This window comes from Amblyomma mixtum, chromosome 3 (assembly GCF_055824585.1).
Source record: "Amblyomma mixtum isolate Tamu chromosome 3, ASM5582458v1, whole genome shotgun sequence".
NCBI lineage: Eukaryota > Metazoa > Arthropoda > Arachnida > Ixodida > Ixodidae > Amblyomma > Amblyomma mixtum.
The window spans coordinates 243,582,737-243,600,101 of NC_143014.1; the positions used below are offsets into that span (position 1 = coordinate 243,582,737).

Consider the following 17,365-nt stretch of genomic DNA (forward strand, 5'->3'; position numbering starts at 1 on the left):
CAAGTCATTTCAAAAGCGCAATTATGTGTGACCATGTTAACTACCAACTAACCCGATTTGAAACCCTCTTAATGTTCTTCTCTGCCACGCCCGAGCTGCGGCGCTCACCGCTGCTCTCGCTATTCCAGCCGAGGTTGGCAGGAATTTCGTATATCATTCGCCTCACCTGTGCACGATAGAGAATTTAAAATAACTCGGCCAAGACATGCAAGAGCTCAGATTAAACTATGACATGGATTCAGCATACCTACAAGCAACCGCTGACCCGTCTCTGGCAGAGCAAGTATTAATTAAGAACAATTATTTTCCCAAAGTTACGTCGAAAAAAAACCCCTCTGCCCTGACACGTTCTTCAAACAAATCACGTGAAAATTTTTATCCGCCACTTTCTCATTTCTCAGTTTCACTGCTAGTATTGCTAACTACTTTTTACTTTTTTTCTTGTATTTTTTATTACTCTTGTGCTGAGCCCAGATTGCGTGGGTAATATTTCAGAATAAATCAATAGGTAAACGGAAAAAAATATATGGATAGATTAATTGTCCGTTCAGCATTTCATGTATTCGAAAACTGTGTGCCTTAACAAGAACAGCATTAACGATTCAACAAGGCGTAATCTACTGGTAAGAAGAAAAATTGTTTTCACTCGGCGTTTCAACCACAGTGGACTGTCTTGTTTCGTTCCCTGCTACCTCAGGAGGCCTGCCGACACTGTCGGGCCTTCCCCGACCGGGAAACTGGCTCCTGGACCCGCTGTTGCCGCCCTTGTGGCCGATCGGTCTCCGGGCAGACCAGCCGCCCCCGCTCTGGCCCTTCCTCCACTTCTACCCGCCTTCGGATGCCCACCTGCTTTCGCCCGGTGAGCAGCGCTGCCCTCATATACACTCGCTCGCATATACACAACAGCTGGCGTCTGTTCGGTCGCTAGATTTTCGCGAGCTGTGTTCAGCCGCACGCATTTTCTCTAATAAGCGCTTAACGGCGAGCTGCTGTGCTATTACGGCAGTGAGCACGGCAATTATTCTGAAATTTTTGGCCGGGCAACTCTTTTCTTTTTTATTTCTTTTCTATGGCTAACAATGTAGATGCCGAGGAAGATTTATGCCCCTATAAGATCACCGTGCAATTCAATATGTCCACATTACGAGCATTGCATGCACACTAAAATCGAGCAAAGACTTTGGTGCGTCCAAACCGAAAGTTACATGAGATACTATAGAGACTCAGCTCCTTAATAAATGTTCAGAATGACAGCTACGCTTCACTTAGATCGCGGCGCTTGCACAGCATGATTGCAGCAAGCATGCAGTGTCTATTTTTTTACATAGCTGTGACATGAATCGCCACAAGGCTGCTTGGCAAGCACGTTTATGCGTAGCAGGCTTGTGTTTAGCAAGCTTCTTTTACGAATATCAAACTGGTACTGCTTCAGAAATCACGAAACATCTCAGCGACAAAACGACATCTGCAGCTTAGTTTGAGAGCCGGTCCCAAGCGTCGTCTTGGAGGCCACACTGCTTTGAAAGAAATATAAAACCGTCTCGGTTGTTTTCAACTGTAAAGACGCTCTCATTATCCCCTGCAGTTAATCACGAGTTGTGCATATTTCGAGTGTTTAGGAAGGTTGAGTTGCTATAGTGGCTTCTCGTGCACTCTGATTAGCAGCAATCAGCCTATCGTATCATTAAAGGGTACCCATTATCGAACTGATAGGCATAGGTCTCCTGACAGCTTCAACCCAACAGCAAAAAATGTGCATGGATTAATGTCTCAAACGAGATAACATGAGCTCGGCACGCGTCAACAACGCATGTTGTCTCATTCCCACTTTTCTTGTTGCCATCACACATTTTATCTCGCAGTTTGTTGGCAACGCAGCCAGTGACAGCTAGACAAGCGCAGCCAGCTAAACAGGGGCTGAGCTGCACAGGCGTCCCGCGTGTAGCAACGGCTTTGAACTGGCTCAGACTCTTTACCTGAGCGAGAGTACGCCCGGTTTACAGCAGTAAAATGTTTTTACCAGTAACCCACGATACTAACGGTTCAACAGCTTTGCGAATTTGAATGCTAATTTGTTGCTGCCCGAATTATCTTCGCCCTTCAGTGTCAGCTAGCTGTAACCCAGAAAAGAGAGCAGTGTTTGCCCTAATTTTTCGATAGATGACAAGGTTCTGCACAGTCAGCAGACGGGTAGTACCTCTGTCACTCCTTCGGCCCGAGGCATGTACCAGAAATGCCTGGGAGTTTCTTCGATCCTCGCATTTTTTACGGGCTACGTTCATTGCTTTCTTTCGTGCATGTTTCGTTTATTGATGCTCTTTCCGCAGAATCGCTCAATCATTCGTGAGCACACTGCATTTAGGTGATTTCTCGATAATCTTATATGTTTCCAGGTGGAACAACGTGTGAGAGATTGAAGCCTGCATTGCGAGGCAGCCTCAATTTGTCCCGAACGTACGTTCTATTCATGATGAGAGGTCTATATTTTTCTCACCACATTTCAGAAAATGTGCTTTTCTATGCTGAATAGGCAGCAGAAAAAAAAAAAAGTCAGAATCCTGCATTCCAATACTCCTACGCCTGTTTTCAGACTGCCGTTATTCCTGCGCTCGGGACGTTGAGGACTACAATCTTCCTCGCCATCTTTTGACAGACGAGGAGGTGAACACCAACACTTCAGCAACATTTCAATTGCTTGATGCAATACAAAACCGGAAGAAGAATATTCATCTCAGCGCGGCTTCTGTCGGTTTAATTTTGAACATACTCAGTCTAAGGCCAAGTACTGTGTAGTGACCCTGCAGCAGTTTAAGCTGATAAATTAAAGTGTACCGCCGCCGCTCACAGTTCGCGTGAAACGGCGATGTTAAAGTGGCGCTCCGGTCCTGCTCGACCGCGGTATTTATAATGGTAAGGTGGGCTTTGATCAGAAAGGTACCACGCTGGTCAACAGTAGGTGATGGCTGCGTATCGGATATTGTGCTTTGGGTTTTTAAATGTGCTTGAATTTCTGCATATACGCAGGGTAATTCACGACCAGGCCAACCAAGCGTAACCTCAGACACCAGCACTCCAGGCTCAACTCCATATTGCTTCTGTAACAACCATAAGAACATGTTTCGTTGTCTGCACTGACCAGAAATTTCCTTGCACCACGGAGGAGGGTGCAGAACATCCTTTGACATTTCACAGTTATTTTTTTCTGATACTTATGCAATGTAGCTTCTATCTACGCTTCATTTCTCAAAGCTCTGCTTGTTGGCTTCGTTCGTCACGTAAAATATGACGCAGTAAACGACTCACTTCGTCGTGGGGAAATGTACGCCCGAGGGGAAGTTTGCAAACACGACCACCCCTCAGATAAGTATTCACGAATAAATCTGTCGCGCGTCCATGTTCACCGCTCGGTCCTTCATCGTCGCTTTGAATGAGCCCGACAAAAGTATCCAAGAGCGACGAAGCCGGCGTCCATAATCTTGCCCTCTACAAAAGACGCCGCTTCCATGGGACTGCCTAAAAGACAACGCCTGGTTCCCCACTATGCGTGCTTTCGATAACCTTGTCAGTTCCTTTAGCTAATCTAGCTTTGCAATCCTGGCGCTTACTCACAAGACACGCACTAGGTTGTAAATCCTCGTCAGCTCTGCTTGCGTATGTACTAAGGCGGCAAGCAGGATTTCGTTTCGAAAGCGCGTGCTTGACGGCACCGGGGCGTTGCGGAGTGGTGCCGCAATCTTGCTGCTAACAGGACAGAAAATGTGCGCCATTTTTTGTTTTTATTCTAATACTTATCGCCGCAGGTGCAACCACACAGACGCTGCAGCGAGAACTGGCATTTTGCTCCTAGATAACCGGAAGCGGGAAATTTTATCGGGCTTTTCAAGGACATACTACATCGCACAGCCCGGATTCGCCATCATCGTGAGCCTAACTACGTCTACTGCAGGGCAAAGGACTCTGCCATAATCCTACAATTAACGCTTTCCTGTGCCAGCTGCGGTCACCCTACCCCTGCAAACTTCCAAACCTCAGCCGCCTCCCTGACATTCTGCTGCCTCCTGCTACTCTTGCCCTCTTAGAATCCGCTGTTACCCATAACGACCATTGTTTTTCTTGCGTTCGCATTACATGCACTGCCCACGCCCATTTCTTCTTTTAGAGCGCAGCAGCTCTTTGGCGCCCGATTCTGCGTTTCGCGGCGTCGCCGTCACCGTTGTCCGTCGCCGTTGTCCGTTGTAACCAGCAGTGGACACCTTAGTCGCGCTTTAAGCTGCGAAACCAATGGAGCGGGAGCTTGGAAATCAGAGGGAAAAATTATTAAATTGGTTTTTGAGGAAAGGAAATGGCGCACTATCTGTCTCACACATCTCGGTGGACACCTTAACCAGAGGGAAGGCGCATAACTGCCCTATTGGAACAGTGGACACCTCAATCGTGCTTTAAGCTACGTGGCGGTAGTGACAGATGTGCGCGGCATGGTTTGGCATTGACAACGTTGTGCCAGAAACGCTGCCACCTGCCAGGGTGGCAGGGGGGTTGGTGACTTTAATGCAGGGTGTCGAACCGGAATTTTTTCGCGTTCAGTTCAGGTTCGGGTTCACGCCTTTCGGGTTCAGTTCCGGGTTCGGCTCCGGAGCGACATTCCGCTCCGGTTCGAACCGGTTCGGGTCGCGTTGAACCGGTTCAAACGGGTTCAAACGGGTTCAGGATATAAAAAATTCTGAACGTAGATTGTTTTTATTCAACCTTATTTTTTTGTTTACTTTTCTTTGTGATATCACCTTATAAAACAAAACTGCAAAATTTGCTCAATGCGAGATGTTCTGACTTTACTCACTTTAATTTATTGCCCGCGGCAATAAAATTTAAATTTAGGCCAGAGCAGCGAAATCAAATGAACTCAGAATTAGTGTATATCGTCTATGTATACTAGACTCTATCTGATGAGGTACATAAGAAGAAAAGCTGATGAATTTTTTTTCTACAAAACCTTTCAGCTTCAGCAGTTTCAGATACCCGGTCAGGTGAGTAATAGGTCTCTCCTGTAGCTCGTGTCAATCGGGAATTTCTCCTGCGTAGAGTGCTTACGCTGGAGCCGTCACGACCGCTGCATACGCCCACTATGAGGGGAAGTTGCCCTGCATTGATAGGTATGTACAGCCAAGACATCTTTCTTTCATCCCAAAAACGTCTTGCCAGTCACCCTTCCCCCCGGCACACCTGCAGCATGCATCTAGAGAGTTTACCAAAAAATATTTTATTTGCATCACCTGCTCTACATTGCCTTTGAAAACTAGCATTATATATCTCGCTCACCTATAGCTCAGTTTCTTCAAAAACATAGCTAATCGTGGCTTGTCGCTAGTACAGTGTAAAATTAAGATTTTGGCCTATGCTGGTGTCGTCGCAATCTCTTGCTCTGATGAAAAGAATAAGATAAAAAAACAGGCTTGCATTGGTTGGGGGCACTTCGTGTCTGTACGTACACAAACTTGCGTCGTCTTTTTGCGACATCGCGTTGTGACACTGTCGCAATTGCTGCATTGTGCGATGAAGAACGTAAATTCGTTACATAGAATTTTTGTAACTTTTCTGGGGGCTTTCAAAGGGAGCCCATGCGCGGGCAGAATTTCTTGCTACCTTGATACAGCCTGGTGAATCTTTCGTGGAGTTTTTGTCCACTAACCCTCTTCAGGATTTTTGCTTTTCAAAACCGAAAATCGCCGCTTCCTGGCAGCTGTTCTTATTAGGTGACTAAATGCTCATCTGTCTTTTCTGTACATAGTGATGAGAGAATGTTGTGCTGATAAATTTGATTTCCTCAGTTTTCTCTTTTCCTCAGAATACCTGTCCGGGTTCTCCAGTAGGCAACTGATGAAGTTCCTGATCGATCATTACTTCCTCTACGTTCTGCCTTGCCTAGCCTTTCATGACGCCAGTCTATTAAGGCGAGTTCAACGGATGTACTATCAGCAAGAAATGAAACGCGAACAAGACAACCGAACCACGGACTGCAAAATACGCAGCTCTTTGCCGGGGTGAGCTCTATACTAGCTCCTACTATATTTATTTTGAAGGCGCGAAGACTCTTCTTTAGATGTGCTATTCAACCTCGCTTGTATTTCTTATCCAGGAGCTAAGATATTGTTGTTTTTGTGTTGCCACCTCAGTTTTCTTGTTCGCGTTTCATTCGTTGCTGATGGTACATTAAATGGGCCCAAAAAACCTTTCATAGACTTCAAACATGGCCCTTACGGGGTAGGACATGCCATCTAGCCAAGAGGACGTTTGTTTCGGGTCACTGAATTGCTACATCTGCAAGCAACGTGAAACTATTGAACAACAAAATTATTTGTGACGCTATGTTCGTTTGGGACATAGCCCACTTCAGCAGTCTCATAATAAGGACATTGAGGTCACACCTTTCACTATTATACTTGTGCCTGTAATGAAGGACACCGGAATTACGTGTGAACTTTTCCTGTTAATAAAACTTCCTAGCGTGCGGAAAAGCTTATGACTAATAAACACGCACAATCGCCGCTTTCAACGAGGCCACTGTTCAGAGGACAGTGCAGTTCAGCTCAGAACGTATATGCTGCGAAAGTTCAACCTCCTGACTGGTCGCCCTTGACGTGTGCGCCTTCAGGAATTTTTATGTACGGGCAGAGTAAGGGAGTGATAGTGGCATGAGGCCGTATGCCGGGGTCACTGAATTCGACCCAGTCAAGTAAGGCAATAAGAGGTCAGGAAGGTTCCTGATATTTATCATCATCATCATTTATTTTCCCTCAAAGGCCCCAATTGGGCATGAGCGAGAGGGGGGGGGGGGTGCAAATGGTAATAACGGGTCACAAAGGTAGAACACACACACACACACACACACATATATATATATATATATATATATATATATATATATATATATATATATTAAGCAAACAAGGGAAGGGGAATGAGGGGCTCGTTATAAATATGACAGAAGCCAACAGCCACAGAAACCAAGGGGCACAGGGGATTTTTTTTTCCAATTTATTTATTTATTTCGTGGTGTTGATCAATTTAGAATATTACTGAATATGTTATCGCTTAAAGAAAATTGATTAGAAAAGCAGAAGAAAAAAAAAGCAGAAGAAAAAACAACCACATGCCGCCGGTGGGATCCGAACCCACGACCTCCGAATTACGAATTACGAATTACCGAATTTTTTTCTTCTGCTTTTCTAATCAATTTTCTTTAAGCGATAACATATTCAGTAATATTCTAAATTGATCAACACCACGAAATAAATAAATAAATTGGAAAAAAAAATCCCCTGTGCCCCTTGGTTTCTGTGGCTGTTGGCTTATGTCATATATATATATATATATATATATATATATATATATATATATATATATATATATATATATATATATATATATATATACACACATGGTCTGTTCTGAAAGTAGTAGGACTCATTTTTTTAAACAAAATTTATTCAAGGGAATAGTACAAACGATTACAATTTTTCAAGGTAGCACCCTTCCGCACCTACTCACTGCTGCTAATGAGTTTTACAATTTTCGTACGCCTCCAGGAACGCCTGGACCGGAATGCTGTTTAGCTCCCTCGTCACGGCCTGTTGAACCACCTCTACCGATCCGTGATGTTTCCCCTCGAGCGTCGATTTTATTCTCGGGAATAGAAAAAAGTCTGGCAGGGCCAAGTCGAGGCTGTAGGGGGGCTGGAGACAGCGTTGCCGCATGTGCGGGACAAAAAATCGGGGTCCTCATTCAGATGACGAAGAAGATCCTACCGGTTGGCCTTTTCCTCCTCTGACAACACTCCCGGCACCAACTTCGCGCACGCTTTCCTCATGGGTAAGTTTTCTGTCACGATCCCAAAAACTTGGGTTTGAGGAATGCTCAAGTCATCAGCAATCATTCTGATAGATCACTGTTAAGTAAATGTTTCCCTCGCTACACATTTTCGTTGGTCTTGCTGGTCGAAGGGCGTCTGAAGCGGTCGTCTTCCTCCACTCTTTCCTTACCTTCTCGGAAAAGCTTATGCCTATCAAAAACACCTGATCTACCCATGGAAGCGTCACCGTAGGCCTCCTTAATCATGTTGTGAGTCTCTTTGCCCGTTTTACCAAGATTTACTCAAAATTTGATCGCGTATCGCTGATGCAGTAAACGCTCGACGATTCTGCATGACGAGACGTTTCGACAGGGGTTCACAGTACAAGCGACCTCCTCTTTTTAACGGCCGAGAGCCGACTGCCGATTTTCCACAGCATTCCCAATATCCCCCTTCAACGATCCTGCACGCGCAGACCACCTCTCGTCCGCCCGTTCGCCCAGGAAAAAACCAGCCCTACTACTTTCAGAACAGACCATGTATATATATATATATATATATATATATATGGCAAGCACAAATAAACACAGTAAACACATTGAAATTAATAAAGCAATAAATAAGCGAATAAAAAGACTTTCTACTGGAATTGAGGAGAAAAATAAGCGATCAATACGTGTTTAAATTTTACAGGGTTGATTTCATTGACAATACCGGCCGTAAGTACATTCCACTCGAATATAACAGTTGGCAGAATTGAATTATTGAAAGCGTTAGTGGTACCATGAATGCGCTGAACACTACTGCAATTAAGCAAACGTCGGGAGGATCTCCCGGGGGGGGGGGGGGGAGTAAGGCTTTCACATAAATGCGGGAAATTAAGACAGAGTTTGTGAAATAGTCAAAGTCTTGCTATCTTACGTCGTGATGACAGGGGAGTTAGACCAATGGAAGATATTAGTAACGCTCAGCCGAGAATCATATTTGGATGTTATAAAACGAACAGCTCGGTTTTGGATTGCGTCTAACGCCTGAATTAAGTTTTCTTGATGGGGGATCCAAATAGTTGATGCATAATAAAGTTTGGTACAGATGAATGTTTCATATGCGATTAGTGTAACGTGGGCGGAGAAAATGTGAGTGATCGTTTAATGAAACCTAGCGATTTGTAAATGTGTGCAGCCAGTGACTTGATGTGCTTTGACCTGTTCAGATTACTTGTTATTTCGATGCCAAGATACCTGTAAGATTCAATTTGCGATAGCGCGGTCGTGTTTAGCGAATAAGTGTAAAGCAAGTTAGATCGTTTCCGGGACACATGCATAAACTTACATTTAGTCGCATTCAACTTCATGAGCCAGGTAGAGCACCAGTTTTGGATTAAGTTTAAGTCGTCCTGCAGCAGAGACTGATCACTATTAGTACAAACACAACGGTAGAGCAATGCGTCCATGCGACAACAATAAAAAGATTCTTCGAAGATGGCCGAGTAACCTAAGGCATCAGTAAACGCAACTTCTCTGTTCCGCCCGCCGCCGTTGGCTCGATTCCTACTCAGGGTTAGAGTATTGTAGTTGTTTCTTTTTACTGCGTTAACAGTTTAGCCGCCTTTCTCTAAAATTCAACAATTTCCGTAGGGGGTGTTGTGCGTGCGTGCGTGGTCCGGTAGACACCGTGTTCCTCTGTGTAACCACTGTTCATTGTTCTAAGCATTGTACCGCTGCTGCATGCCCGACTTTAATTGCGTATTTCTGTCACGTGCAACAAAGTATGTTGGGATTCTTTAAAAAGAAACATCAATTTATATTTCTTTGTTTTGTAATAACAGTGTTAATATCTGGGGTTTAACGCGTCAAAGCGACGCGCAGTCTATCAGGAACGCTGTAGTGGAGGACTCCAGATTAACGTAGACTAGTACGGGTTCCTCAGATTGCACTCACATCGCACAGCACACGCGCGTTTTTGTATTAGCCGCCATCGAAATGCGGCCTCGCCACCAGTATCAACACCCGCTACCTTTGCATCAGCAGTCGAGCACCACAGTCACTGAGCCACCGTGAGAGGTCTTATTCATTATCTGTTGTCTGAGACAAGGAATGCCTCAGAAAGTAAATATTGCACAACGTGATCGGGTCATTGCGCCTATGCTTCACATATTTATGGTACACGACACAAAGAAACGAAAACAATTCTCACTCAGTGCTTTACGAGTTAAAGCAGTGCTAACATTGTAAAAGTAAAGGCGCCAAAAAACCACACACACACAAGACAAGAGAACGGGACAGAGCGCCTTTGGCGCCTTTACTTTTACAATGAATTACCAACTAGCCCAGCAAGAAGTTCTCTTCAGTGCTAACAATTCGATTAAAGCTGTACGTAAGCATGTGAAAGGGGGATAATATAAAATCCAACATTTCACATCAATCTGGCGTAAAACACTTCATAATTACCAAAAGCACATGGCGGAAGCGCCAATTAGCTTTCTTCGTAGACACGATCGAGACTCCCTTCAGTTCTGTTGTCGAACTGGATGCCGTTTCGACTGGATGCCATTTTCGCACTACATAGCACAGACAGCTTTCGGTGGGTAAATCTACGCGCTGGCACATGTCATTTTGTCTGAAAAGAAAAAAAAGTATGCCGTGTTGCAAAAAATGTGCGGCTGAACCGACCCCCGAACCGGTTCGGAACGGTTCCTTTGAAGGGTTCCGGTTCGGGTTCAGTTCCATAATGGCGAAAAAAATTTGGGTTCGGTTCGGTTCCAGTTCCGGGCGAAAATTCGGGTCCGGTTCCGGTTTCGGGTTCAGGTTCAGTTCCGGTTCGACACCCTGCTTTAATGTAGATATGAGGACAAACAAACAGGAGTTCCTTACCACTCATGTGGTAGAACATCCCGTTCCTCTCGCTCGTAAAGCCTCCCACGGCTGTGACAACCTCGCGAAATACTTGCATAGACCTCTTCTTTGAGAACCAAGCATTGGTGCAGCAAGTCGAGAATATATTTATCTATTTCTCCGACCACAAAGCTTCCTTCATAACAATAAAGAACTGCTAGCGGAGTGTTTCAGGAGGAAGGAATAACAAGCTGTCTCTAATTGTACACACATGTCTTGCTCGAATTGTTTGCCTCAATCTATCGAAAAGCTGAAACAGCTGATGTGCTGCGCCCAAATTTCGCATTAGGAAGTAACGTAATCGTCGGTAATTTTTTTATTTCGACTCAAATGTCATTAACTCGCGTTTCTGCCCTCATCCCACTATGCCTATAGCGGAGTAAATGTTCTCATCTTTTGCGTTCACTATCAAGCCAGTAGTAACACGAAAAGTCCTGAGCATCTGGCACACTCTGAATGTGGGTGCTCTTTGCATGAGAACCTGAAAAATGTTGATCCCCTTTGATGTAGCGATCAAATTAAGCAGACGACAATAGCTCGCTATATGCCTTTTTGTCAAGAGTCCAGTTTTCATTGCAAGACGCCGAGGAATAGGATCTACAGCTTTCCGCAGGAGTTTGTGGAAGACGGAAGCCACGAAGAAGCTCCACTTTCCCAAGCATCTGTACAGAGGCGTACATAAGCACAGAAGACGCATATCCACTTCTGCGCAGTCCAGGCCGCCTTTGCTCACATATGCTCCGAAAACATTCAATAATATTAGAGCGGCCACTTCCAATATTCCACAGTGTTCAAGCTGGACGCGCAGGCAACGCCTGACACAGTGATCCCAATAGGATGGCAGGTTAGTACCTGTGGTTTGGCGGCCGCTTTCCAAAATGTACGTGCGTGTCGAATTTTGCCTGACTGCAGGCCATGCCGGCGATCACAATCTTTAACGCTGGATTAAAGCGGTCAGCAATCAAATGCATACCCCATTGTAGAAGGGCCATGATAGTCGTTAGTTTCTGTGTGGTTTAGCTTGAGTATTTTGCTATAGGAAGCTACATTATCTTGCCAGTGGCTTTTCGACTAGAAATTGGGTTTCACCTAATCTGTATGGAATATACTCATGGTGGAAAAACCCTTTAACATCGAGATTTACTCGAAACCATAGAGCACTATGTATGAAAATTGACTTGAGCAGTTTGTAATATGAACTAGCCTGTAGCAGTGAGGCACGTAAAGTAACAAGGATAAGAGTTTACAGTTACTTGACAAGAGTGAAAATATTCGTGAATACGAACCAAAATCTAGGTAAGTGCTATACACAGAAGACATTGTCATGAAATACCACTGCATTAACGCGTTTCACATTGACACAGCAGTTTAATGCTGACTTCTCTTTATTTTTCTTTCCTTTAACACCTGGCTTGCTTCATTCGTTTTTGCCTTTTTCCCTTGACTCGCGTGCATAGGTTAAGAATCCAGCCTCTTTTAATAAGGCCTTCTATAAGCATTATTTGCTATGGCTGAAGAACAAAGAGCTAGGCGAAGTCCCAGCTGCCAGAAAATTAGGATACCGGCGAAAAAATATCCCTATCGAAAAGGTGAAATACCTGTTTTGTGGGTGAGGAGTCTCTAAGCAGCAACTCGATGAGCGTGAAAAAAGAGCGACGGGACAAGGACCGCTTGTCTATCGCCTGCGTCGCTTCAAGGAGAAGTGGTGCCTTTCGGTGCCTCGCACCCGGGCTTAACATCCTCGTCATCTGTAAGTAGTCGTAAGTGAGTTATCATCAGCATTAGCGCCTCAAGTGGTTCAGCCCCAACCGCCGAGGCGAAGCAGTATCGGTGGATCGAGCACCCACGTACCCGGCACAAGACGCACCACACCCCGTAGTGCACCGGCTGGCAACTCGTACGAAATATCACTTCGGTTAATGGCAAAGACAGTTTTCATTCTCTAAATTTTACACCTCAGCCTCACAGCCACGGCCAAATGTTTGCTTTTTTAAGGAGTAGAGTGGTAAAGCAGCGATGATCAGGCCAGCGCGCTTGCCGGGGCGAAGACCTGCCTGCTGCACCACACACTAAATGAGGAAGAGGAATGCTCTGCTCGGACAGTGGCCGTTCAATTGGCTTGTCGCGCGCGATACACACACACAACACACACATGCGTACACGCACGCACACACACACACACGCGCGAACACACACACACACGCGCGAAGGAAACAGACGTGAACATACACTGTACTTGACATTTCGGCCGGCCTCAACGTCACGTACAGTGTTCCTTCACCACCACCTTTTTTTCTTCGAGTGTAATGCCAACCCAGCCCTAGGAATTTTTTCTGCCCTATATATATATATATATACATTCATACATGGTCTGTTCTGAAAGTAGTAGGACTCATTTTTTTAAACAAAATTTATTCAAGGGAATAGTACAAACTATTACAATTTTTAAAGGTAGCACCCTTCCGCACCTACACGCTGCTGCCAATGAGTTTTACAGTTTTCGTACGAATCCAGGAACGCCTGGACCGGAATGCTGTTTAGCTCCCTTGTCACGGCCTATTGAACCACCTCTACCGATCCGTGATGTTCCCCCTTGAGCGTCGATTTTATTCTCGGGAATAGAAAAAAGTCTGGCGGGGCCAAGTAGAGGCTGTAGGGGGGCTGAGGCATCGTTGCCGCCTTGTGCTGGGCAAAAAATCGGGGTCCTCATTCACATAATGAAGAAGATCCTACCGGTTGGCCTTTTAAGGCGGAAGCCTTTAATGCCTCATCGTTGTAAGCAGGAGCTGTCGACAGAAATGTCACGCTTTTCAATTGGTCGAAATGGTCGTGACGTCACAGTGCGCGAATTTCAAACGGGGCCAATTATACTTCTACTAACCATGCAATCAATTAAAGGGATCGTATAGTGATGCTCCAAGCAAGTTTGACTGAGTTTAGTTAATTGCTTACTTAACCAATTAGTCTAATTAACCTTTCTAGTCAGACCAGATAAATAAATAAAACCGAGTAAGAAATCGGCCGAGCTTGCGAATCGAACACCGGTCTCCGGAGTGCCAGTCGAGCACGCTACCACTCCGCCATGCCAGCTCGATGGTTTGGAAGGAAAAAAGGTGCGTCTAGTGAATACGGTGTCTTCGTTCACTCCCATCTTCCTCCCTTCCCGTTACGGCGAGGTTTAGGTGTCCACCGAGATATGAGAGACAGATACATTGCCTTTCCTCAAAAACCAATTTACCGACGAGCAAGGCGTATTTGTCCGCGTTTCAGATTGGTCCAAATTGTCATGACGTCACCGCGCGCGAATTTTGACGGGTGTCCACCGAAATATGTGAGACAGTTACTGCGCAACTTCCTTTCCTCAAATACAATTTTTGACTAGTGTCTACTGAGATATGTGAGACAGTTAATGCATAATTTCTTTTCCTCAAATACAATTTTCATTTTCTTCATTACGGCCCCTCTTTCTTCTTTCACTCACACTTCCTCCCTTCCTGTACGGTGCCGCTCAGGTGTCCACCGAGATGACAGAGAATTATAGCCCCATTTCCTTCCCTCAAAAAGCGTTGCGTTCCAAGGGCAACGCATCGCGCCGAACGGGGGGTGGCGTTCCTTGGACTCCGTGGCAGCGCTACAACACGCTGTCGCATTCCGCTCCTAAAGGCGAAGCTTAAGCATCATTAATTGGAATTTAATTAATGCACCAACAAAATGTGCAGTGAACAGTCGCGTAGCATAATGCTGCACTCAGGCTTTCGCCTTTCACCACTTTAGCCGCTAAAGTTCCTCGTAATTTTTGCTCCTCTGACAACTCTCACGGCACCAACTTCGAGCACGCTATCCTCAAGGATAAATTTTCTGTCACGATCTCAAAAACTTGGGTTTGAGGAATGCTCAATTCATCAGCAATCAATCTGATGCTCATTCTATGATCACTGTTAAGTAAATGTTTCACTCGCTACACATTTTCGTTGGTCTTGCTGGTCCAAGGGCGTCTGGAGAGGTCGTCTTCCTCCACTCTTTCCTTACCTGCTCGGAACAGCTTGTGCCACTCAAAAAACACCTGATCTACCCATGGAAGCGTCACTGAAGGCCTCCGTAATCATGTTGTGAGTCTCTTTGCCCGTTTTACCAAGATTTACTAAAAATTTGATCGCGTATCGCTGATCCAGTAAACGAACGATGATTCTGCGTGACAAGACGTTTTGACAGGGGTTCACAGTACAAGCGACTTCCTCTCTTCAACGGCCGAGAGCCGACTGCCCATTTTTCCCAGCATTCCCAATATCCCCCTTCAACGATCCTGCACGCGCAAACCACGTCTCGTCCGCCCGTTCACCCAGGAAAAAACCAGTCCTACTACTACTTTCAGAACAGACCCTGTATATATATATATATATATATATATATAAAGCAAACAAGGGAAGGGGTAAGAGGGGCTCGTTATAAATATGACAGAAGCCAACAGCCACAGAAACCAAGAGACACAGGGTATTTTTTAATTTTATGTATTTATTTCGTGCTGTTGTTCGATTTAGATTATTACTAAATATATTATCGCTTAAACCTAATTGGTTAGAAAAGCAGAAGAAAAACAACCACATGCCACCGGCGGGATCCGAACCCACGATCCGGAGGTCGTGGGCTCGGATATATATATATATATATATATATATATATATATATATGTGTGTGTGTGTGTGTATAGCACCCTCAGTGTCTGTCGATGTTTTGGTACTTTAAAACGTGTCGCTGTGTTCAGATGCTTATCTTTGTCGTGATGGGAGTCCACTTAGTGTTCCTTGCTGCTTTCGCTGCTATGCGCGTCGTAGCACTCTCCCGCTGATCTTCAGCTTTAGCAACTTTCCAGTGGCCTTGGCCGCCTTTTCACCTCAATGTGTGGTCACACAAAGCCGTTAACGACATAGAGGAGCTTTCCTATTTTTTCACTCATTTGACTCTATCGCATGACCACGGCTGCAGCGCTACTTTCTCCTGGCATTTAGAAGAGCAGAGCGGACGTAGGATGGCGACGATGACGCCGACCATTTAGTCATTAGCAAGTGCTATATAGCAATTTGAACACATAGCGTGAGGCTTCAGGAAACGAAGCTGCTCTGTTTGCTTAGGCGTTGGCTAGAACACCGCTCGGAGAGCTGCTGGGATGGCAAAGTTTGTTCTGGCGGGTACCGTTCGAACTAAACGTTCCGGACAGTTTCGGCTTTAGTTTTGAGTTCAATTTCGACTGCGGCTTCGGCGTAGTTTCAGGACGATGTTCGTCTAAGTTTGCCGAGGGTAGGAGTTAAAAGCGTTTCCCGCTTTAAAAAAAAAAAAAAGCAAATGAAGGGACGCACCAAAATCGGTGCGTTCAGTTGGGCGAGCGCTGTGTGCACGGGCTCTTGACCCACGGCTTTTCTCGTTTCTTTTCGCCACTCGTGCGCGTGCACACACACGCGCAAAAAGAGAGTTGCCTGCAGCAGTGGTCGCACCTATACAGAGGCATGTATCTGTGCTACGTAACTGGGTTACGATCGAGAGTGCAGGGCTTGTAATGCGGTTACGTAGCAGTAACACTTCGCCAAACACGTGCGTCACTATGGTGGCGTGCCGGGTGCAACCAAAAGGGAAACGGGCGTCCAAAAAAGAGCCCTCTCTTCTCTTCTTCCCCGCAGGCCACGTGTTTGTGTGCTTTATCTGTGGTTTTCCCGCAAGCAAGGGGGACAGAAAGCCGATTAAAATGAACTACGCCACGGACTTTCCCGAACCGCGAACAGCCCAACGCTGCCTGTATGGGCTGAAGTACAAATAGCGTGACCGAGGGAGATGCCGAAAACCGTCAGCTTTCCGCTGTCCCGCTGACCTTACTCCCTCCTCATTTTTATTGCGATATATAGAAAGCGATTCACGTACGCCGCTTTTTCCAGATATGAAGCGCTTCATCATGAGCGGATTCAGAAGAGAATCAATGCGAAAGACTTTGAGGGAATACGAAAGAAAACATTTTAAGCAAGTGGAATACGAAAGTATTAAAACCCGACCTAACCCCACAGATTTAGTCCTTAACTCAGCGCAGCTTGTAGGTGCAGTTAAAAACCATTTATTCGTGGATGCGCTGGCATTCTGCATATATAAAGTGGGAAAATAAATAATTAGTACATTCGAGAGTTATGTTCATTCCGCCGAAAAAAAAAACGAAACAAACATGCCTCTGGCACAATTCCGCTGAGGACCAATGTCAAGGAGCGTTTGTCTCGGTTACGACTACAAGACACACATTTATCATTCGGGCTCTGGACGGATCGGAAGCCAGTTTTGAAGTACTATATTATTTTGACGAAACTTTCTTTGGACTGGTGAAGGTAGCCGGGGCTCAGATCAGGGTGCAGTCCCCCTTTTGTTAAGGAAAAAGTGGAGGAAGAACTATCCCGTAAGACGCAGCAGGCGTTGCCTACGGCCACGCAAAATATGTGCGTAACTGATATTGAAATTATCAGACCTAGCCATTTCGAGCTTAATTTCACTTTCAGCATTCATATAAATGGCTCGTGTTTAACCCTGTAAAGTTAAACGCCCTGTAAACCCGGGGAATTGACGCGTTGGCTTTCCTTCAAGGTTCATAAGCTTC

General features: G+C 45.4%; 1 protein-coding gene across 1 annotated transcript in view; it reads left to right on the forward strand.

Annotated features, from left to right (window-relative positions):
• Positions 1 to 17,365, forward strand: part of LOC149354201 (uncharacterized) — a 102,633-nt gene that overhangs the window by 34,626 nt on the left and 50,642 nt on the right. The window contains exon 2 of the mRNA XM_089577471.1: positions 698 to 859. Coding sequence (XP_089433597.1) covers positions 698 to 859 — 162 coding nt within the window. The remainder of the gene's footprint in view (positions 1 to 697; positions 860 to 17,365) is intronic.